Source organism: Solanum lycopersicum, chromosome 3 (genome assembly GCF_036512215.1).
Source record: "Solanum lycopersicum chromosome 3, SLM_r2.1".
Taxonomy (NCBI): domain Eukaryota; kingdom Viridiplantae; phylum Streptophyta; class Magnoliopsida; order Solanales; family Solanaceae; genus Solanum; species Solanum lycopersicum.
In genome coordinates, this window is record NC_090802.1 from 48,093,804 (window position 1) to 48,118,319 (window position 24,516).

Sequence of the window (24,516 nt, forward strand, 5' to 3'; positions counted from 1 at the left end):
ATGGTCTCAGGATTTCAGACCAGTCAGAAAACACACACAACGAAGCGACACAATCACACAATCAAGTAAATAGAAAACTTCACAATATTATTCAACGCGTATCAATCACTATTAAGAGTTTACTATCAAGAATCATAAATCATAACCTACCTCCACCGAAGAATCGGAATCAGGCAAGCTACTTCTCCAATGATTTTCTTTTCGTCAATGCGAACATTGCCAATCTATTAAACATGCATTATTTGTAAGTAAATGGATCTTTAGACACTCATATTGTTGCACTTCTAACCTAGATCCCAAACTCACTCTAAAATTTGAATTCTTATTTGAAGAACTTTAAGTCTAACACCCTAATTTCTTATGTAAAATTAAAGTTCTGTTTTCTAAATCTAAAGTATTATGAAGTAGCAATACATATAATTTTAAACCTTACAATTTTATTACTTGTACCCAGTAATCAAAATGACAAACAACCTATTCCCTCTTAAATAAAATATTAATTTGTCAAGGGTGAGATATGACCCCAAATATAGTAGCATTTTAGCAGCTAATAAAATCACCCCACCTTATCCTTTCTCTTCTGTACAATTAATTAACTTCTCACCAAGTAATAAATGATCCACTAGTTGTTGTCCCACACTTTTATAAGGAAAAACAATTGACTCATTTAATACTTAATGTTAAAACAATATTTCCTCCTAACATATTAGCAATAACAAATTCAAGTAGTAGAGTTTCTACCTGAAGAACTCGTCTGCCTCCTGCTAATCGTGTTGTCATAGCTAAGTTCCTTCTGAGTTTATGACTCATAATAGGAACCCTGATTATTATTATGAATAATTATAAAAGTGTGAAAGTGACCCACTATAAGTTATAATGTTATTTTCTTTAACCACCAACTAAATAAATTATTAAAAGTGGTGCATTAATTCTATATAGGAAGTATTTTATGAACTAAAATCTCTATTACTCGAAATGACCAAATAGGTCGTTACAGATAATACTAGTCCTAAAATTGTTTCTGATACTACAAATGTTGGTATTAATCCCGCTACTCCAATTTCATTAGTATTTATACTAAATAATTTCCTGATGTGTCAAATATTGAAATCTTTGCTAATGAAATTTTTAAAAGATGGCAAGAGTGTATCTTTTCATTGCTTGATGTTCATGGAGTTGCACATGCTTTAATACATCCTCAACCAAGTGCAGACGTTAATAACAAAAATCTGGAATCATGCCAATACGCCAATAAACATCAATATCTTTCAAACGATTATTTCAAACGCCAATATCTCGTTGAAAGATACTGTAACATCTCACAACTAGAAAGAACTAGAAACTAGTTAAAAATCAGGAATAGTTACTTTTGGGAAGTAAAGGAAAATCTAGGATTTTTTAAGTTAAAAAGTGAGTTTTTGGCCAACTTCAAACGACCATTACTCCTATCTCAGGATGAGTTAGGTGTAGTTCTAGATATAGTTGGAAATACCTTTGAATTATCTTTCCAACGCAGCCAATTTTGCGTGATTCCGAGTTCGTATGAGTGAGTTATGCCTTTCGAAAGTTGAATTGTTGGATTAAGGAAAGTCCAAATCGGATTTGGGAAGGTTAAATTTGTCTTTTTCTTACCTAATTATATATATTCATCTTAGGGATTAATTGAGTTAAAAGAAGACTTTTTTCAATTTAGAAAAAAATTAGAATTCACGCTATGGCTTGATCGTTTGAGAAGAGAGAACATAAGAGAAGAGGAGAAATCAAGAAAATTATAAGAACATTCAAGATTTGCCTGTAGAATTTTTCGAGGTGATCTCTAAAAGGTATGTGAAATCACATAGCATTGGGTTAGTTTACCCACGCACCAACCATGTTTGAATTCAGTGAATTTGAATTTTGAATGTTAAGAAATTGAGTTCTTGAAGAACATTGTTGAAAGTTTCGTTAAGTTATTGGTGGTTTGATTCATGTTTTCAGGTGTAATTTCAAGTTGAATCTATTGTATACTTATAGTACTAATGATCCTAAGTGTTTGGGAAAAGAACCATGAAATTTTAGAGGTTTTAAAGATTAAAAACGAAAGAGAAAAAAGTCGGAGAACGCCTGGGAAAGGCCCTGACGCGTCGCGCCTCTCAGAGCCCCAAAAATCAGTCTATGAAGTTTGTTCTCTGGGCCGCCGCGCCAGCCAGAGTGCGCCACCCAACTCTCTGATGTTTGAGGTTTGGTGCCCCACGCCTCTCAGAGCGCCTGGGACGCCAGTTCTCCCCATTCCTTCCCACTTTTTCACTAGTTCCTTAGTGATGTACCTACGTTTCTTAGTTGATTTCAACAATCTAAGGTACATCTAAGTATCATGAAATCATCGATAAACATGAGATCATGAACCTTAAATTCATAATTCAATTCAAGGAAAGTTAATATCAAAGTCAAAGAATTTAAGAGTCAAGCCTAACAGTTAAGAAGCAAGTCAAAGCAAAGTTCTTAAAATTTTTCAAGAGTGTTTAGCAATGTTTTAACTTTGTTTATACGACTCAAGTTTCAATTTAAGTAAAGAGTAAATAGTTCAATTCATTCTCAAAAATTTATAAAGGAAATGAATATTATCTAAGAGTTTATAAATGTTTTCACATTTAAGAAAGAAAGAGAACATTGATTCCAAGAGAGATTTTGAGATAAGATTTGAGTAGTTATCTGAAAGCAAAGAAAGAAGTTGAGCACCGATATGGGGATGCAAGTTCATATTAAATCAAGTCTCCGTAAACCATATAGTCATCATAGGTGTCAAATGATCATACTTTTTAGATGATCACTTAAGTTAAGCTAGTGGATCCACTAAGTTAAGTAGTTCTATGTGACGAAAAAGTGTATGAAAGTTCTAATAGTGTGGACAAGATGTTGTATCACCACTTAGGCTTATAGTGGTAGTTGTCGGTTAGAGAATCTCTGACAGAAACTCTGTTACTTCATTATGTAAGTAAAGTTAACTTTGTTATTGCATTTTCTGTATTAAACTAAGTAGTTTCAACTGTTTTACAAGCTTTATATATATATATATATATATATATATATATATTGCATGTGTCTTATTATTTTATATTGAGTGTAGTTATTTCTTAGTTGACTCAGTCTGTGAGCCTCCTTATATTTCGAAGGACACCTTTTATCTCTTATTTTCTAATTTTCAATTGTAAGGATGATTAAAGATCATGTCCGAACATTCCTCTTTGTTTTAGAGGATCCATAAACATATAACATTAGTTCTTTAGTCTTGTTCATTTTAATTGTAAACGTTTAACACATGAGTTATCATTTTGGCTAAGTTACTTCTTTAAAATATCTTTTCATAAGCTGTATCTCCTGTGTTTAAGTCTTTCGCTGAGTAAGTAAGCTAGACCAAGGGTCTGCTCGAGGCCGACAATGAACTTCGAGTGTCAATCCTATCCAGGGTGTAGTCTCAGAGCCTGACAGATATTATCAATGGCATTTGAGTGACGTTAAAGAGATGAAAATTCAATGAATGAATATAAAAAGTTAATTGAAGACTTGAAGGCCGAACGAATTTCTCTATCGGAAAAATTTTCTAATGGGGTGTTGATCGAAAAATTTTAGAATCATGAAATGATTATAACAATAACTTACAACATAAGCAAATAAATTATACTATTAAGGAGATAATGACTCATGTTTTAGTTGAAGATACTAACAAGAAAGAGTCATTTAAGGCTAAATAACTAGCTCTCAAGACAAATTTAGTGCAAGGACAAAGCAGCAAAAATAACAGGTATGTTAATAAGTCTCAAGGTTACAAGCCTAATAATTTCAACTTTAACAAAAGAAAAGTTGTTGTTTCACTTGTGGAAAATCAAGTCATCATGTAGCTCAACATAGAAATTACAAATGAAAATGAAAAAGGTTATCCTTATAAAGCTAGTTTAGTTGAAGAAGATGAAATTATTGCAGCTATCATTTCTCAAGTTAATTTTGTGGCACATGTAAAATAATTGACAGTAGAATCTAGGGCTACTCGGCACATATGAGCAAATCGAGAAGCATATGTCTCCTATATACCAACATGAGATGACAGTGAAGTAGTCTACCCTGGAGGGTCAACAACTTCTAAAGTCTTGGGTAAGGATAAAGTGCTTCTGAAGCTCACTTCAAGAAATGCTTTAGTCCTTATGGATGTGCTACATGTTCCTACAATACGAGAAAATACGATTTATGTAGTTTTTCTAAATAAAGCTGGAATCAAAGTGATATTAGAATCTGATAAGATTATATTAATAAAATATATTGTGTTAGTGGGAAAATGCTTTTGTAATCAAGGACTCTTTGTACTTAATGTTTTTAATACTGATGCATCTACTTCTGCTTACATGGTTAAGTCTATTTATCGTGACATGCTAGATTAGGACATGTTTATGTCTCATATAGTAAGAACATGCAGTCTCTTTGTTTAATATCTGATTTATACTCAAATAATTTCAATAAATGTGAAATATGTGTTGAAGCTAAAATTACAGAAAGGTCATATTTTCAGTAAATAGATAAACTGAATTATTATTATTGATCCACACTGATTTGGGTGATTTGAAAAAAAACTATGACTAGAGGCGGTAAAAGATATTATGTGACTTTTATTGATGACTTTTTTTATGATTTACTAAATTTTATTTTCTTTGAAATAAAGATGATGTATTTAATGCTTTTATTGCTTAAAAGTCTGAGGTTTAAAATCAACTTGGTAGGAAAATCAAGAGAATAGATCTATTAGAGGTGGTGAATATGCATCTTTAAATGCTTTATGTGAAAAGAAAGAATTATTCATGAAGTAACCCCCCTTATTCAGCTAAGTCTAGTGGAGTGGTTGAAAGGAAAAATAGAACTTTAAAAGAAATGATGAATTCTATGTTAATTAATTCTAATGCTCGTGATAGCTTATGGGGTGAAACAATATTATCTGCATGTCATTTACAAAATAGAATTCCTTATACAAGAACTGGTAGAAGTCTTTATGAATTGTGGAAATGTTATAAACCTAATTTAAAATATTTAAAAGTGTGAGGGAGCCTTGCTAAAGTTTTGTTGCATGAACATAAGAAGAGAAAAATAGGTCCTAAAACTGTTAATTATATACTTATTGGATATGCTGAACATAGTGCTACATATAGATTTCTAGTGTTGAAAAGTGATGCACTTGATTGCAATACTATTATTGAGACAAATAATACTAAATTTTTTCACTGTGTGACGAAAACTTTCATACAGATGTTGAAAAGAAATCATGAGAATGTCATTGAGGAATTGCAAAGGAGCAAAAGGCCAAAGATGAATATTTCTCTAATGGAAATAGTTTTTAAATTTTTCTTGTTGACAATGAACCATTAATTTTTTTTTTTGATGGTATATCTTCATTGGATGTTAAATTTTGGAAAGACACAAAAAAATGAAATTGATTCTATTATAAAAAATAAAACATGGATTTTGATTGATTTACCTCATGGTGCAAAACCTAGGTGTTAATGAATTTTCAAAAGGAAACTTAATCCTGATGAATCTTTAGATAAATATAAATCTCGGTTAGTAGCAAAGGGATTTCTCAAAAAAAACATTGATTATTTTGATACATTTGCATCAGTATCTAGAATTTCTTATATTCGAATTTTAATTGCTTTAGAATCAATTCACAAGTTTTTTATTAACTAAATGGATGTAAAACAACTTTCTTAAATGGTGATTTAGAAGAAGAGATTTATATGGTTCAACTTGAAGGATGTACCATTCCTAAACAAGAAAATAAAGTATGTAAATTAATTAAATCTCTTTGTAGCCTAAAACAAGCTCCTAACACAGTGGCTTGAAAAATTATATCAAATCTAATTGAAACACAATTTTGTCTCTATTGAAGTGGATAAATTTGTTTATACCAAAATTGTAGACAATGATTATGTGATAATATGTTTATACGTTGATGACATGCTTATATTTGATACAAGTTTAAGTATTTTTAATATTACCAAATTATTTTTGTCTACTAATTTTAATATTAAAGATCTGGGTGAAGTAAATATGATTTTGGAAGTTAAGATAATAAGGAGTGAAGATAGTATAATGTTGTCACAAGAACATTATGTGGAAAGACTTCTTAAAAAGTTTGACTGTTTTGAGGTGACACATGTAGCCACTACTTATGATGCTAATTCTAAATTAAAAAAGAATTATGGCGACCAGGTTGCTCAGTCTAAATATATTCAGATTATTGAAAGTTAATTGCATTTGATGAATTTTACTAGGTCTGATATTGCTTATGTCATTTGTAGATTGAATGTATATACTCATAATCCAAATAATGAGCATTGATTTGCGTTGAATAGACTGATGAAATATTAGAGAGGAACCATGAATTATGGTATCTAGATTTCTTTCCACTTTAGAAGGGTATTGTGATACAGTCTGGATCTCTGATTCAGATGAGACAAAACTCACTAGTGCATACTTGTTCACTTTAGGTGGTGGTGCAGTATCCTAAAAATTAGCTAAACAAACGATCATTGCTAGATCGATTATGGATTCAGAGTTTGTAGCTCTGGATCTAGCTGATTATGAGATTGAGTGGACAAGAAATTTCCTAACAAATCTCCCTTTAATAAAGGTTGAATTGCCTCTAGTTTTTATACATTGTGATTGTCAAGCCTCAATTTCTATTGCGAAGAAGATTTTATAGTTGTAAGAGTAGACAAATGAAATTTAGGATTGATGTCGTTAAGTAGTTGCTAAAAGATGGAATAATTGCAATTGATTATGTGAATTCAAAATTGAATTCGAACGATTCACTAATGAATCTCCGGGAAGAAAATTAATTCTTCATACCTTAATAGAAATGAGTTTAAGGTCAATTGCTAGTCAGTAGAGATGAAATTCAACATATGTGATTGGAGATCCCATGAAGTAGGTTCATATGGGTATTAACAAGTCGATATTGATTCTGCGCATTACCTGAGAGTGTTTGAAACTGCTACTAAAAATGAGGGATGAATTACTGACTCTTGATGAATTCATAGTCCTTAATTAAGGATGGTGTATTTAAAACAGTATACACTTGATGAGTTTACCTATTTGAGAAGTGAAGTGTGACCGCTCCTATGAGACTCTGGCCTAGTCTAGAGCTCTCATGAATACTAAACACGTGCATGGTCTATTGGCGCAAGATCGCGTTGAACAACAGAATTATTGTGGTCAAAATGTGATTGGTAAAGTCTCTGCTTTACAACTAGAATTATCTGATTCGTAGAAACATTATATATCACTAGTAATTCTATAAATTAAATTTATCGATCTAGGTTTGATTAATAGTCTGAAAGACACCAAACCTATTGCGTTTTGTTTTGAAAGTGGAGCAAGTGATGATTTTATAAAGGAAAAATGCACAAGTACCCCCTCAACTTATGCCCGAAATTTCAGAGACACACTTATACTATACTAAGTACCTATTACTTCCCTTGACATTATTTTGATAAGTAATTTTCTACGCCTTTTCGGCCTACGTGACACTAGATTAAAAAAATCAACTAGTCTTGAGCTCACAAGATAGTGCCACGTAAGCCAAAAAGAAATAAAAAATTATTAATAAAATAAGTTTAGGATGTAGTATAACCTTAATATAATATAAGTGCGCTCTAATATTTCGTGCATAGATTGAGGGGATACTTTTTGTTATCCCCTTTGTAAAAATCATTTGAAATAAGTGAAATTTGTAAGCCAAATAATTAAATTGTTTTGAAATTATTATACTATGAAAGATGACAATTAATTTTATTGACATTTTTTTTCATCTTACACCTACCCATCCACATGTCACTATGCATGTATGATTTGGACAAGTGGCATGACCACTTGTCATGGTGCCATTTCCCCATTCTATAAATACTATTGGTTCATCCTTAGAAAAGAGCATATAAATACATTCTGCTATTGTCCTCACTCTTTCGTTCCTCTTTTTTAATTAGGTTTACTTTGGTTAATGTTTATTTTATATCTCCCAATAGTTTGTTGATGTTAATTTTTGTTGATTTTTGTAATTTCTATTTAAGATAGGAAAGTGTTTATTTAATTTTGAAAAAATAAATTATATGGTTAAATTATTTTTTTTAGAATAGTGTTATCATCATAGTAATTTTATCTTATTTTCAAAATTACTTTTTTGCTAAATAATAAAGCTATTATTATTATTATAAAAATTTCAATTATTTTAAAAATAAAGTAATGGTACGAAACTAAAAATAAGGTTTAGATCTTCACGTAGATAATTTCAGAAACCTCCTTCTAGGTTTTGCTCTATAACACTGATCTTTACTATGATTTATGATATTACGTCTACCTTTGTTATTTTTATTTACTTGTAATCATTTTTTGAATCTATTTATAATAAATATAAATTAATTTAAATTTGATAATTTTATATTTTTTATATTAATTTGTTCATACTAATAAATAATTATAAAAAATAACTTATTTAACAAATATTTTAAAAATAAATCAACACAAATTTTTTAATCAAACAAAGATCAAAATCTTCATTCAAGCTGATCTATTATTTTCACAAAATATTAATTCTTCATATTTATTTTACTTTTATCAATTCACGTAGATCCCCCTCCCCAATAACCCATTATTTTCTAGCAACAATTTCTTCAAATAGAAGATAAAAATAAATTCTTCAAGAGAGAAATTCGATAAGAACAATTAAATTTTGCTCTAGTAAAATATTTTCACGAGCGAAGAAGAGAACATGAAAATTAGATCTAAACTTGCATATATAAGAATAAATAAATCTTTATTTATTTTAATTAAATTTAAAAAATGATTACAAATATAAATGTATTATCATAAAACATAGGAAAGATGAAAATGAAAATGATCTCTGAAATTATACCTTCTTTTTATCTACCAAAATTTTGGTGGACAAAATTAAAGATGGATAAATCTTAAAATTTTAGATCAAACGGTGTAACCACTCAATACAACTTGATTGATAAATCATATTGTGCAAAATAAGAAACAGCGTGAGTGTATATATTATAGAAAATAAATTATACTGGTGTAAATCAAAACCAATTTCAAAGACCACTCAAGTACCAACAAAAAAAAAAAAAATGAAACGTAAACCTTCAATTAAAAAATAGGCTCAATAAATAAAAAGGTAACCTCCACTTGAAATCAACTACTGCATTATCTGAGGAAATGATTTTTGAAAAAAATATATATATACAATTTACATGGATAGATATCAAGAAATAATACAATAAATAAATAAAATCTCTTCAATTCTAATGGGAATATTTGAAGGACGGTTAGCCGAATAATATTCACCTAAAAATTATATGGGGTATATACATGAAATTTTATCATCTAGGTTTATATAAAAATAATGAACACACTTAAAATAACTGTACTACACAATTTAGCGGTGAATGGTGTTCAGACCGATAGTACGCTACATGTTTTAAGTCTCATTTAAACAATTTTTTTTAATAAATCGGTTGATAAATATTGTATTTATTTTTTTCATTCGATGTTTAGTATTTATTTTAAAATTAGATTAATTCAAATCATTACTGCGTATCTCATTTCGGAAGAAGCTCTCCTATCAAAGATTTTCTTAATACTTAAAACTCAAATTTAAAATGAATAAATTATAGAAGAAGCAACCACATCTATTGCACCACATTAAATATTTGATATTTTTCAAGGACACATTGTGAAGGAAAATGGCATGACAAATACTAATGTAGTTTAATTCAGGCTTAATCTATCAGTAGCTTTTAAAGTTGACACGTTGTATCATTTAGGCACTTTAATTGAGAGATGTTCATTGTAGATACCTAATGTAAAATTTTGTTGTGTCATTTTAACACTTTTTGCTTACATGACATATGAGTGTGACACGCTCATTGATAGGCGCGTGAAAGGGTTATTAGTTAATTTTAAATTATTTTTTCATCTTTTTTTCCATTTTTCAACCACCATTTTGACCAAATCAAATTTTTCTCAATGTGAATGAAGATTTTCCAACAAAAATAAAGGAAATATTTTTGAAATTTAAGAATAAACTCAATTGTAAAATTCTTTCATGAAAAATTTAATATTTAGGACAAAATGAAATTTAAGAAAAATCAATAAGAGCTTATTTCGTTAAATTACTGGGAGTGAAATCAGCGAAGCGCAACATGCAGGTGTTGGTGGGGATAACTTCTGTAAAAAGGGAAAGAAATTTGGAGAAAGAAAAGCAGGGGAGCCAGGGGCTATTTTGCTGACCCCCAAAAAAAGAAATTCATATGAGAATAATTATTTAAAAATTATTTTTGAGACAACTGATAAATATTGTCATTTAATTGTTCACTTTACATGTCATTGGTAGTGTAATTCACACACATTATATGTTATTGCTGATATTTTAAAAGGTGTCATAATGACACAACGAAATTGTACATGAGGTGTGATGAGTTATGTGAAGAAGTAGTTAAGTAGTCATTGTGTATTGTTAGTTGTAACAAACTATTATCAGTTAGGTAGAAGGAGTTAGTTACAAAATGTAGTCTATAAATACCACTTCAATTACTTGTATCTATTAGCCTTTTGAGCTCAATCAATGAAAAGCTTTTCTAAAAGAGAAGTTACTACCTAGTCTTAATTCTGATTATTTAGTTTCAGTTCATGGTATCAGAACCATACATAGTGTTTACTGTAAGAGATGATCGATTTGGAATCATCATATCAATTGTGCATATTCATCAAATTGGCAGTTCTTCAGCTGAAGTGAGTGGTGATCGAAAAAGAAATTAAGCATTGATTCTCTTCCACAACAGGTATTCTTGAACATTTCGTTCAGAGATGAATGATGCAATAGTAGAAGTAGATCCAATTCAAGGTTTCAACAATTGCAGCAATGGAGAACAAGGAGGTGCATCAACTACTTTAGCTAGTTTTATGACTAGCCAAGATATTGATTATTACCATCCTATGTTTCTTAGTGCATCGGATTTAAGTGGAGTTAAACTCCTTGTTTCAATTACGTAGTGTTGAAAATACACTCTATGGAGTAGATTAATCACACTAGCCTTGTTAGCTCGAAATAAATTAGGTCTGATTAATGGATCATGTAACAAAGATGTTTTTGGTGAAGAACTGTGGGGTCAATGGGAAAGAGATAATGACATGGTCTTAACATAGATAATGAATTCAGTATCAAAAAGTTTGCTTAATGGAAATAGCATTTGCATCCACTTCTATCCAGGTCTGGAATGACTTGAAAAAGAGATTTAATAGAGTAGATGGTTATAAAACCTACAGCCTTCATAAGGATATTGCTTCATTGCAGCAGGGTACTATATCTGATTCTGAGTATTACAGTAAACTCAAAACCTTGTGGGATAAGTTTGAGATGGTAGTACCCATACCTTGCTGTAATTGTGCTAAATCGAAGGAATTTGTCGTTCTTCTAAATAGACAAAAAATGTATCGTTTCTTAATGGGGTTAAATGAATCTTATCATCAAGGTATAAGTCAAATCTAATGATGAATCACTTGCTTATTATTAACCATGCTTATGTTATGATAATTGGAGATGAAAGTCAAAGATTTGTAGTATCACATAGTAGCAACATGGGATTGAATTCAGTTAGTCTAGACTCTATGGCTATGTACTCAAAGGGGTAGGTGCACCAGGATTACGTCAGAGATTTAAGAAAAATCCCTTCCTGATATGTGAGGTCTGGAAATGTGAAGGTCACAGTAGGGAGATTTTGTTATAGAGTAATTGGTTATCCGGCTGATTTCAAGTCCAAAAGAAAGGTGCAAGGTTCTTCTTCAGACGTCAACAACATTAGGCAATATTAGTCAAGTCAGGATCATTTTTCTTATGGTTTGAACACCAATATTTGTGCACCAGAGTGGAATAGAAAACCAGATACCTTGCAGACTAATCATGGTGTGATGGAGAGTGCAAATCATTCTAAGACACTGAGTCAAGCTGAAATGAATGTCAAACACTTATTGAAGGGTTGCACATTCACAAAGGATAAGTATGATCACATTCTTAAAGGGCTTCAGCAACAGTTAGACAATAACACTAGCACAATTGATTACAGTTATAATAGTTCTGCTTAAACTGTAAGTAAATCCTTGTTTGTTTCTGAGAATAACAAAGTATGGATTGTTGATACTGGATCAACAAACCATATGGTTTCCTATTTAGACATGTTCATAAAAGGCATTGTGTCCAAGCTAGTTGTTCCTAAGATGGTGTATCTACCGAATGGAGACACTACCCAAGTCACTCATGTTGGATCTTGTGCTTTATCTGATAAAAGCATCATTTCCAATGTATTCTACCTGCCTAAATTCAAGTATAACCTGATGTCTGTAAGTAAACTAACAAAGGAGCTAGATTGCTTAGTCACTTTCTTCCCTAACTTTTATATTTTTCAGAATCTTTATAGTATAAAGGTGAAGGAAGTTTGTAAGGAAGCAAGTTGTTTGTATACTCAAAGTCATGACAGAATTGAAAAGGAGATTGTCTTGGCAGTAAATCAAGTTTCCTCAAATATGGAGTTATGGCATCAAAGACTAGGGCATGTATCTTCTATAGTACTTTCAAAAATCTTTGATATGAATAATCAAAGCATGTGTAAAGTGTCCAAATGTTTAGTTTGTCCCTATGCGAAACAGACTAGACTCACATTTCCTTCTAATAGCATCAAAATTTGTAATTGTTTTGACTTGATTCATGTTGATCTATGGGGTCCTTATAGTACTCTTATTTTTTATGGAATCAAATATTTCCTTACAATAGTATCTGATTTTTCTATAATAACTTGGCTCTTTCTACTCAAATACATGTACAATGTATGTGCATCCTTGAAAATGTTTCTACAGTATGTCAATACTCAGTTTGATGGATAGGTTAAAGTGATCAAAAGTGATAATGGCACTGAGTTTGTGATTTTAGTGTGTACTACTATGTTTAATGCTTTGGGAATCATTCATGAAAGATCTTGTCCTTATTCACCTCAGAAAAATGAAGTAGTTGCAAGGAAACATATACATTTATTTGATGTCTCAAGGGATTTGAGGTATTAGGGAAAAATTCCATTAAAATTCTAGGGGCATTGTGTACTTGTTGTTGCATATCTCACAAAGTTCCAAGTAGTTTTATTAACTATCAAACTCCTTATGAAAGATTGTATGGATGTAAACTTATGCGGTCACACTTACTAACTATTGGTTGTTTGTGTTTTGTCAAGAAACTAGTTGAGAATGTTAAACTAATGCCAAGGTCTAAGTCAGCAGTCCACATGGAGTACTTAGAAATACAGAAGAGGTACATATTGTTTGATCTCACTACTACCACATTCTTTGTCAGCAGGGATGTGTTATTTAGAGAAGATATATTCCTTTTTTTCACAAGACAAGTTATATGACAAGCAACCTTTGTTTAGACTGCCTATTAGACTCCACTGAGTTGTTACAACATTCACATGTTCTAGTTCCCAAAACTACACGGGTTGAGGTTTATGATGAGTTGAAAAATGAGGAGTCTACTCATTCACAGTATACAAATTCACCAACTGAGACTGAGATTTCCCCTTAAGTGTCTAATGGTGTTGAAGGACTAGTGATTGAGGTTCAAGAAGTTATGCTACCAGCTAATCCTAGAAAGTCTACAATGACAAAACATACTCCTACATGGCTTAAGGAGTCTGTTTCCTTGAACATTTATACTGAGGTCAAGTATCCAGTAAGCAACTACATCAGTTATAGCCATTTCTCTCCTACTTACCAGTGTCCGACTGCAATTTCATCTGTCAAGAAACCTGCTACATACTTAGAGGCAGTTCAGGACCAAAGATGGGTAGATACTTTGTAGGCTGAGGTTCAAGCACTAGAAGGCAATCATACTTGGGTGGTCACTGATCTACCACCTGGGAAGAAGCCTACAGGCTCTAGGTAAATTTTTTAAAGTCAAATACAAGTTTATAGGTGAAGTAGAGAGATTTAAAGCTAGGTTGGTTGTTAAGGGGTATAGTCAACAAGAGGGTATTGACTACCAAGAGACTTTTTCCCAGTCTTAAAATTGGTAACTATAAGATGTATTATGTCACTTGCTACTTCAAGGCATTGACACATTCATCAAATGGATGCATTTAATGCATTTTTACAGGGTGATCTTGCATATGAGATATATATGGAGTTGCCTCAAGGATTTGCCATTCAAGGAAAGAAGGCGTGCAGACTGGCACAGTCATTATATGGGTTGAAGCAAGCTCCAAGGCAATGGAATCAAAAGTTAACTGAAGCTCTCACCAATCTCAAATTCGAACAAAGCCAAAATGATCATTCAATATTTGTTAACAATTCAGAAATAGGGATCATTGTGCTGTTAGTATCTGTGGATGACATGTTGATCATTGGCAGCAGTTTGGAGTTAATAGAAAAGATAAATCATGAAGTACAATAGCCCTTCAAGATCCAGGTATTGAGTTCACTAGGTTAACAGAGGGTATATTGATGCACCAAAGGAAGTATGTCCTAGAATTTATAGATCAAGTTGACATGTGTGCAGTCAAGCCTGCAGAAACTCCTATTTATGCTAATGTTAAACTAAACATCAAGATATGATGGTCATATGAAAGTCAAAGAAGCATATGAGGATGCTCTAGTAGATCAGAAAGCATATCAAAAGTTAATCGGAGAACTCTTGTATCTTAATATGACAAGACCAGACATAACTTTCAGCACTCAAAGCTTAAGTCAATTTTCAGCAACTAAAGAAGGCTTGGTATTTTCTACTTCCTCTAATGAAGAAGTCAGTGCATTCTTTGATGCAGACTGGGCTTCCTGTGCGATTACCAGGAAATCTGTCTCAAGCTATATGGTCAAAATGGAAAAATCCTTGGTGAGTCTGAGATACAAGTCTTACTTCAACAGTCTCAGAATTAATATGATTACTTGGATGCTTAAAGAAGTGGAGGTTGAAGTTCAAGTACCTACATGTATTTAGTGACAGTAAGGTGGCAATACAAATTGCTACAAATCCAGTTTATCACGAGGACAAAATACATTGAAATTGACTGTCATTTCATAAGGGAAAGGATAAAACAAGGTCTGATTAAACATTTCTACACAAGAACAACCTTGACGAAAGGGTTGTCCAGACATCACATGAATATCTCTTATCCAAGTTAGGTGTGTTAAATATTTTTATCCCACCTAACATGAAGGAGGGTGATGAAATATGTGAAGAAGTAGTTAAGTAATCAGTTAAAAGTCATTAACTGATGAGGGTAGATTAGTCATTGTGTATTGTTAGTTGTAACAAACTATGCTCAGTTAGTTACAAAAATGTGGTCTATAAATACCATTTCCATTAGTTGTATTCATAAACCTTTTGAGCTCAATCAATAAGAATCTTTTCTAAAAGAGCAGTTACTGCTTAGTCTTAGTTCTAAGTGTTTAGTTTCAGTTCAAGGTGTTTAAAATAAACATCACTTAATTAAGGTGTCTAAGTGAAATATTGTGTCAATTTTAAAAGTCTACTAATGAATTAAATCTTTAATTCAAGTGGTGATCTCTTTACTAGATTTTAACTCTATCACTAATTTTTAATTAGAGATTTTAAATTTTTATTTTCAAATTAAAAGATTCTTATAGAAAACATTTTTCATTAGCTGATCCGACGACTAGATGATGTTAGGACCGGAAATAAGCAGGTGTAAACGCGGAAGCTAGCAATACAAACCTCGAAAGACCACGAGTAAGAAGACAACGAGAAATATACCAAAAAACACAGAGATTTAACGTGGTTCGATCAATTGACCTACGTCCACAAAGGAGATGAGCAATCCACTATAAATATGAGAGTACAAAATACAGAGAGAAACAACCTCGACCAATTCACTCGGAATACATGAGAGGTTCACAAATTCTCCCTCTAACCAAAACTCTCAAAGCCCTTAAAACTACATTGTGATTGCTAATTAAGTTAGAAGGAACATGCCTCTATTTATAGAGTCCTAAACCTTTTCCTACCAAAAAAAGAATAGTCAATTCAAAATCTTTTCCTAAAAGAAAAATCTATTTATGATAAGAAATCAGGGCAAATAAAATCCAACAGATGATTATAAGAAAAAAAAGAGAAGAAGTAACGTATTCAGTAGAACATCATTATCGTCGTTGAACAAATTGTTTTGCTAAGAACAAATGTCAAACTTCACCTACTATATTTTTGAAAAGTAAAACACAGAGACATTAATTAATCCTCATGCCAAAAGAAGAAAAAAGTATACAGTCCTTTTTCTTTCCATAAAATATATTAAGTCGAAAGATGACCTATAGTTTTTTTAGGGGGTTTTATCATAGAATCATTTGCAGATCCTGTATAGTCAGAAACAATATCATCTCCCGCCGAGTAAATCCAAATTTTTCCATATTTTGTTAAATAAAAAAACATTAACAAAAAAGCAGAATCTCATCTTCCATTATGAACAATTCGATAAAATCAGGAGCGGTGTTAGATAGAATGTCATGATTAAAAAATTATATTATTATTTATAAATAATTAAAATTATTATTTTAATATATAAATATGTCTTGTAAATATTAAATTTGTATAATATATTTATTTGTTAGATATTTTTATTTAAAATTATTCCATAAAAATCTATACTCCGACACTTTAACAAAACCCACAGACCAGGTCAAGTATTTACCAAACTTTCCAGCGGCTTTTATCATCAGCAATGCGGTCCAATTCTACTTTGAAACAATATTTTATACAATATGACCCCTATCTTGATGTTTCCACTCAATTTGAGTATTATAATCTTTTGGCTTCTTAGTGCATCGCTTTTCATTGTTTATGCGTTAAATAAATAAGTTAATCAAATCGATTAATATTATATTTATGGTAGGGAATAGCGACGAACGATTTCTATCATTAAAACCGTACAAAGTTGTCCTGATCCTATTTAACAGATTATTAACAAGACAGATTAGTTATGAACTGATGAAATTCATGATAAATTTCTATTTTTGTGTGGCGTAGTAACGTTATGCCATGAATGATATAATAATTTCTTGTCTTTAAAATATTTAGTCTCCATTTTGTTAATTATTTTATTTCACAGAAATAAATAATTTCTTATAATATTTACCACAAGCAATATATGTCGACTATCAAACAATGCATACATTAGTCATATATAAATTATATTTTATAATCAATTCCGTCAAACAAAATATATATAGTTTTTTATGTAAAATAAATTAATTTTCACACCCTAACCCAGGCAAACATTAAAATCTCCATTACTCCATCAAACTAAACCAACAAGAAAGCTCTTTAATTTCTCCTACTATTAATAACCAGCATACATAAATTTTAATTTGGCAGTGTCCAAGGAAATTAAAACATGGCAGTTCCTCACGTACTTATTTTTCCGTTGCCTCTTCAAGGTCCAGTAAATTGCATGCTAAAACTAGCTGAACTCTTATGCCTTGACAAAGAAATTCAAATCACTTTCATCAACACTGAATATATCCATCAACGCCTGATGAATTATACGGACGTTGAAGTCCGTTTTGGGAAATATCCCAACTTCAAATTTGTGACAGTTCCAGATGGACTTCCAGAAGATAATCCAAGAATTGGAGACCAAATAAGGTTGATTATTGAAGGTGTGGAGGAAGTGAGTAGCCCGCTTTTCAAAGAGATGGTTATGACTACTAATTCTGCTCCAACTTGTCTCATAGTTGATGGTATATTTACATTTGCTCTTCCTATAGCAAAAGAGGCTAAAATCCCACTTCTTTATTTTGACACTATAAGTCCTTGTTCTCTCTGGACTTATTTGGCTCTTCCAAAACTTATTGAAGATGGAGAAATTCCTTTCAAAGGTTAGTCTTTTGTACTTCAAGAAATTAGTGTTGGATTTTTTGCTTACGTCACTCATGGTCGAAAACTTTACTCAATAGATTATAATAACATTTTAATTTCTTTTTAACACCACAATATCGCCTAATTTGTTCATGTTTTTTCTCAAAATATACAGAGACACCATGTCCATGTTACATTATTTTATTTCTTTAACAGAGTTTTTAAACAATAAAAAAATTGTTTAATGTCTGTATTAGCTAAATTAGCTCTAGAACTACCTTGTCCTTTTGTTTTCTTGTCCATGTAAAGAACAAAGACAAATTAATATTCCAATAATTAGGTGATAAGCAAGGCTATCTGATAAGATAATTTTTCATGAAGACGGCCGGGTCGGGTTATTGTGATGACAAAAGTTAATGCGTCAGTCGACACATTTACTTAAGATGACATTTTTATGACTCGTATATAAATTATGTAGTATATGTTTTAGGTTTTGATACTATGCTATTGTTGTCGTTTTCCTATTTCGTAGACGCAACATTACAAAATAAATTATACACATATCTTTATTGTTATCTCAATATATATTTTCTTGATTATAGACTATAGTTATATGATATATGTAAGATACTCTCTTCCTTTAAAGAATAATTTAGTTTGACTTGACACGGAGATAGGAGTTTAAGAAAATAAACTTATTAAAGTTATATCAAATTTATAAAAATGTTCTTTAATCTTCTTGTAGTATTAAATATGGTTGGATGTATTGGTAATTTGTTTTTGCTTTGATACATAACAGGAAATGACTTGGATGTATTAGTAAATGGTATGCCAGGAATGGAAGGTGTGATGAGGCGCCGAGATCTTCCTAGTTTCTGCCGAACACCTGACGTTGATATCCCAATTATCAAACATGTAATCAAGGAGGGCAAACACATTGTACAAGCCCAAGGTCTAATATTCAACACATTTGAAGCCCTTGAAGGGCCTATTCTCTCACAATTTCGAGCTCTATGTCCAAATATCTATGCCATTGGGCCTCTTCACACTCAAATGAAGGCAAAATTATCTTCCCAACGTTTGCCAAACACACCAACATCCAACAGCATATGGAAAGAGGATGTGAGTTGTATAGATTGGCTCGACAAACAACCCAATAAATCAGTTCTATTTGTCAGCATTGGAAGCCTTGCCACAATGAGCAAGGCACAATTCTTCGAATTTTGGTATGGTTTGGTCAATAGTGACACTCGGTTCTTGTGGGTCCAAAGGCCCGGTTCAATTATTGGACTTGAAGACGACAACAATAATGTTCCTATGGAATTGGTGGAAAGTACAAAAGAGAGGGGGTGTATTATTAGTTGGGCTCCACAAGAAGAAGTGCTAGCTCGCCCATCAATTGGTGCGTTTTTAACACATAGTGGGTGGAATTCAACTTTGGAAAGTATAGTAGAAGGAGTGCCAATGATTTGTTGGCCCTATTTTGTTGATCAACAAGTAAATAGTAGGTATGTTGGGGAGGTGTGGAAGCTTGGACTAGACATGAAAGATGTATGTGATAGAATCACAATTGAGAGGATGGTGAGAGAAGTGATGGATGTGAAGAAAATTGAATTTTTGGAGAGGGCAAAATATATGAGCGATTTGGCAATAGCAAGTGTTGGTGAAGGTGGCTCTTCATACCAAGATTTGGACCGATTAATTGAGGATATTAGGCTGATGAGGATATAACAACCTCACATGCCTAGATAATTTGTTATGATGCTCTATGGACTTAAAGTGATGTCTTTCATTTGGTCAATAAATGATGTTTGATTTTCTTTACTTTGTTTAAACAAGCACTTCATGTGGATAATTCAATGGCTTGGGTAAAATTGTATTGTTCTGACCTGCTTTGATTGATGCGACCTGATTTACATATTGTATCTTGAAAAATAAAACAAACAGACATTAATTAATTCACGAGCCAAAAGAAGAAGAAAATTGTACCCGGTCCTTCATCTTTCATAAAATATATTAAGAGTATCTTCAATTCCATTCTATTTTAAATTTGGAGAGTAAAATAATGAATATGCTCTTCAATCAAAGTTTGGAACCTGATTAAGCCAAAAAAATAAAAGTAATCAAAGTAAGTCATTATTTTTTCTTATTTTATTACAGTTACGATTTCAAAGTATGATAGATAGAATTTCACAACTTTTCCGTCATTTTGCGGTCAATGTTTCATAACTTTCTTCAATGATGAGTTTCAAAGTGGATTTTCGTGGTTGTAAACACAATAAACTCAGAAAAATATTTACTAACCTATAACCACGAATATCCACTTTGGAACCCAACGACGAAGAAAACTATGAAACCTTAGCCGCGAAATGAGGGAGATGGTGAAATCGTTTCTGAAAAATAATGAATAGAGGGAAAAATAAGTAATTAAGATTTAGGGATTTAGTCAATATGACACATGTGTAATTTAACAACTTCCGCTAATAAGAAGGTAACTTTTGACCCAATAGTTTGACGGGAATGATAGTTTTGAACCGAAATATAGTTTACGGGTAATATGAGCTATTTCGGATAGTTTAAGGGTTCTTTTGACCCTTTTCCTTTTATTCTATGTGGCAGTGAAAATCTATTGGGGTGCCATGTGACATCCACATGACATTTAACAATTCCGTTAATTAGAAGGACCTTTTTGATTGAATAGTTTGACGGAAAAGGTAGTTTTGAGCCAAAAATATAGTTTAAGGGTATATATGAGCTATTTCAGATAGTTTAAGGATATTTTTGACCCTTTTCCATTTATTATACAAAGGAACTATTTTCTTACACTTTATAAAATGTAATCTTTTCTGATACTCTTTAAAGAGGAATTTTTTCTTACACTTTATAAAGTGGAAGAAAAACTTACATTTTACAAAGAGGAATATTTTTCAAGTGTTGCTCTCCGTATGATGCTTTTGTAGTGTTTGTCATACAATTATATTGATTTGACATATCATAAAAATAAAAAATATTATTAAACTATGTATTCTTATAAGGGTCTGATTTATCCCTGAGCTTTATGATTTAGAGCTGATATACCCTTTGCTTAAAAAATGGCTCATATATGCCCTTATCGTTGTAAAAATAGCTATATGCTCTTTTACTTAACATACCAATATTTAATAAAATTAAAAATTCATTTTTTTATCTTATTTTGATAAAATGTCATGTGGCATTTTAAATACCCACTTAATGATTTTTCACCATGCCCACCCCGATCCAATTGAAAACAAAACCCCCACCTATTATAAACCAAACCCATTTCATTCCATTGTCTCCCCAATTGGAAACAACTACCCCACCCATTTATAGCTTACAATAGATAGTATTTCGATCTATTAGCTTTTTAAATTGTTTGAAGAAATTGATACCTTTATCTTATAAGTTGCTCAATTTTGTTAATCGTTTCAGAGAAATTGGTGAACAAGCATGCTTCTACTAAACTAATTTTTAATGGCGATAAATTATTTTAATTGTTTAAATTGAACTGAAATGCATTATAATGTGTGTGATCTCTGTCATTCCTATTGGTGTGTGTCATATGCCATAGATTCACCTTTAGTAAACTTTATTGAATAAAAAATGGATTTTGCAGAATATTGAAGTCGCCAACCGTGATGATGCATTGTATAGGTAGTGCCAAAGCTTTAGCAAAAGGCAACATCTTACACTACAAAAATTTGATGAAAAATGTGGAACTTGCCTTGTCAATGGAGCTCATGATACTGCCAAGTGTTAAGCTTGCTGGTCTTCTTGAGATTTTCATCAAAAAATGGAATGAAATAGGTTTGGTTTATTTTAATGGGTGAGGCTTTTGTTTCTAATTGGATCGCGTGCGCATGATGAAAAGTTGTTGAGTAGGTATTCTAAAACGCGACATGGCATTTTCTCAAATTAAAGATAAAAAATGAATTTTTAATTTTATTAAATATTAGTCTGTTAAGTAAAAGGGCATATATAAGTCATTTCTATAAGAGCAGAGGCATATATGGGCTATTTTTTAAACGGTGGATATATTAGTTCCAAATCATAAAGTTCAGGCGTAAATCAGGTTCTTTTCCCCTTTTTTATGGGAAAAGGGTTTGATATACCGCTCAACTTTGTCATTTAGAGCTAATATACCCCTTGTTATAAAAGTGATTCATATATACCCCTACTTGTAAACAAATAACTCACATATACCCTTTTCCTCTAATGGAAATGAAAAAAATAATAATTTTAATCTAAGTTTTTATTATTTTTTTCTAAAAAGTATTATCCCATATGAGTAAATTTAATCCTCGTCAAACATATTTTTTTGACTTTTTTTTGTTTCAATGACTAATTTATAATTATTATTTTGATAATCAAATTTATTATGTTTCACTAATATTTTTGTAAAACTTAGTGTAGATGACCAAATTTTTTCTTCGAATACGAAATTAAATTACAGTACACACACAAAAAAATAGTTTAATTTTTTAATCTTTAAACTAAGGAATGAAAGAAAAAAACAAAATAAGAACAAGAGATTCAAATAATTATAATAAAAGAAGTCAAAAAATAATTTATATATGAAAAAATTAAAATATACCTTGAACTTTGATAGAAGAATCACATATACCCCTAAATAATTTTTAAAAAAACTAGAAGTAATAAATATAAATCTAAAACTAATTTTTTAACTTCCGTTAAATGAAGGGTATATGTGAGCCATTTTGTAACGGCGGGGTATATGTGAGCCGTTTATATAACGGTAAGGGCATATATGAGCCACTTTTATAACGAGGGGTATATCAGCTCCAAATGACAAAGTTGAGGGGTATATCAGACCCTTTTCCCTTTTTTTATTATGACAGCTCCTCCAAATTCATATTTAAGGAAATTCAAACGTAGAATATCCAACATCTTTAGTCTTCTACTATTATTCATTTCAATCACAAAATAATGTGGTCTAAATCAAAAGTTAGAGTTTTGATTTATTGGGATGACGAAATTATACATGATGAATATATCGTTTATTATAATTGTCCTCCCAAATAAAATGCTAAATATTCAATTAATATCTGATCTCATATATTTCTTTCATCAATTTATAAAATAATGGGGCATAAATAGTATTGATTATAATTTGATTATAGTCGAAAAATACTACTTCATTTTTATCACAAGGACAAATAATTGGAAAGTAGGTTATCTATAATGACGAATCGTTGACCGACCTTTTGAGGGATCCAAATGAATACATAGATCAAATCAAGTTAACAATACTTGAAATCTATGTTAGAAAGGTGCCTAAGACTAGCCAACAACGTTCTCCTTTATCGGTCGATGTTCATCCCCAATTAGAAAGTCAAAATAGCGTTGATAGATTTCCGATAACTCAATCTACTGATTTTTCTAACATGAATCATTATCAAAATATTTTTACCGCTCGATATGATTTTGATTTGAACGAAACAATCAATGAAACTGACTGGCAATGCTCAATAATTATATTTCGATTATTATTTGTTCATTTTGTTTATTTAATAATTTATATGATTTTATTATTTTATTATTATTACTCTATTATTATTGTTATTATTATTCTTATTATTATTATTATTATTATTATTATTATTTATTATTATTATTATTATTATTTATTATTATTATTAATTATATATTTATTAGCGGTTTACTTCGACATAGTAGGAATATTGCTCCAAGTTATAGACTAGATAATTATTTTGGTTAGTCCTCATAGTTTGAAATGACGGAAAATGTTGGGACATTCTCAAATTTTCATATCTTGCCTATTTCTTATGCAAATGATTATCAGTATGTGCAACACTTGATTTTTTTATTTAACTAAGTTAATTGTTGTGATAAATATTTTTTACATATATAGGAAAAATAGCTCAATTGTATGAAAAACATTGCGAAAGCTTCATAAAGAGAGCAAAACATGAAAAATATTCCTTTCCGTTAAGTGTAAGTTTTTCTTCCACTTTATAAAGTGTAAGAAAAAGTTCCACTAAGCCTATTTAGGTTCTCAAATAGTGGCTTATTTTGGTCATTTTTATTTTTTTGTGGCTTATTTAGGTTTCGAACTACTCCAACCACTCTCCAAGACCATCTCCAACCCACCTCTATTATACTCTCTGTTCTCTAGATTTGAAGTGTAAAATAGAGAAAGGACACTCCAACCCACCTCCAAATCAGTGTCTATTCTTCAAATCTAGAGAGTTGAATAGTAGTTTTTCAAATTCTCTATTTCACTCTTTTAATATTTTATTATTTTTTTCATTAATTTCTAATTAACATATTATTTCATTGGAAGGGACTAACTACTTAGAAGACCACATGGAGAGGTATGAAGGCTTGTGGTAATTTAAGGACTAAATCCGGAATTTCTAACAAAAACAATAATTTGTCGCAATCGTTGCTTCAACAAACGGAGAAGAGTGTCATGTTCCATCACTTTGCTATTTAAATTCGACATCTAGATAAGCGAGAAAAATCTAAAGTTGTAGAGAGATTAGTAGAACATTCTAGAACTCCCTAGATAATTTCAAGAAAGC

The 24,516-nt window shown here is 31.1% G+C and overlaps 1 protein-coding gene across 1 annotated transcript; it reads left to right on the plus strand.

Annotated features, from left to right (window-relative positions):
• Positions 1-17,054: 17,054 nt before the first annotated feature.
• LOC101263090 (7-deoxyloganetic acid glucosyltransferase-like) lies at positions 17,055-19,806 on the plus strand. Its single transcript, XM_010319774.4, has 2 exons — positions 17,055-17,952; positions 18,732-19,806. Exons 1-2 carry the CDS (start codon positions 17,469-17,471, stop codon positions 19,661-19,663), a joined length of 1,416 nt encoding a protein of 471 aa, XP_010318076.1. The 5' UTR covers positions 17,055-17,468; the 3' UTR covers positions 19,664-19,806.
• The last annotated feature ends 4,710 nt before the right edge of the window (positions 19,807-24,516 follow it).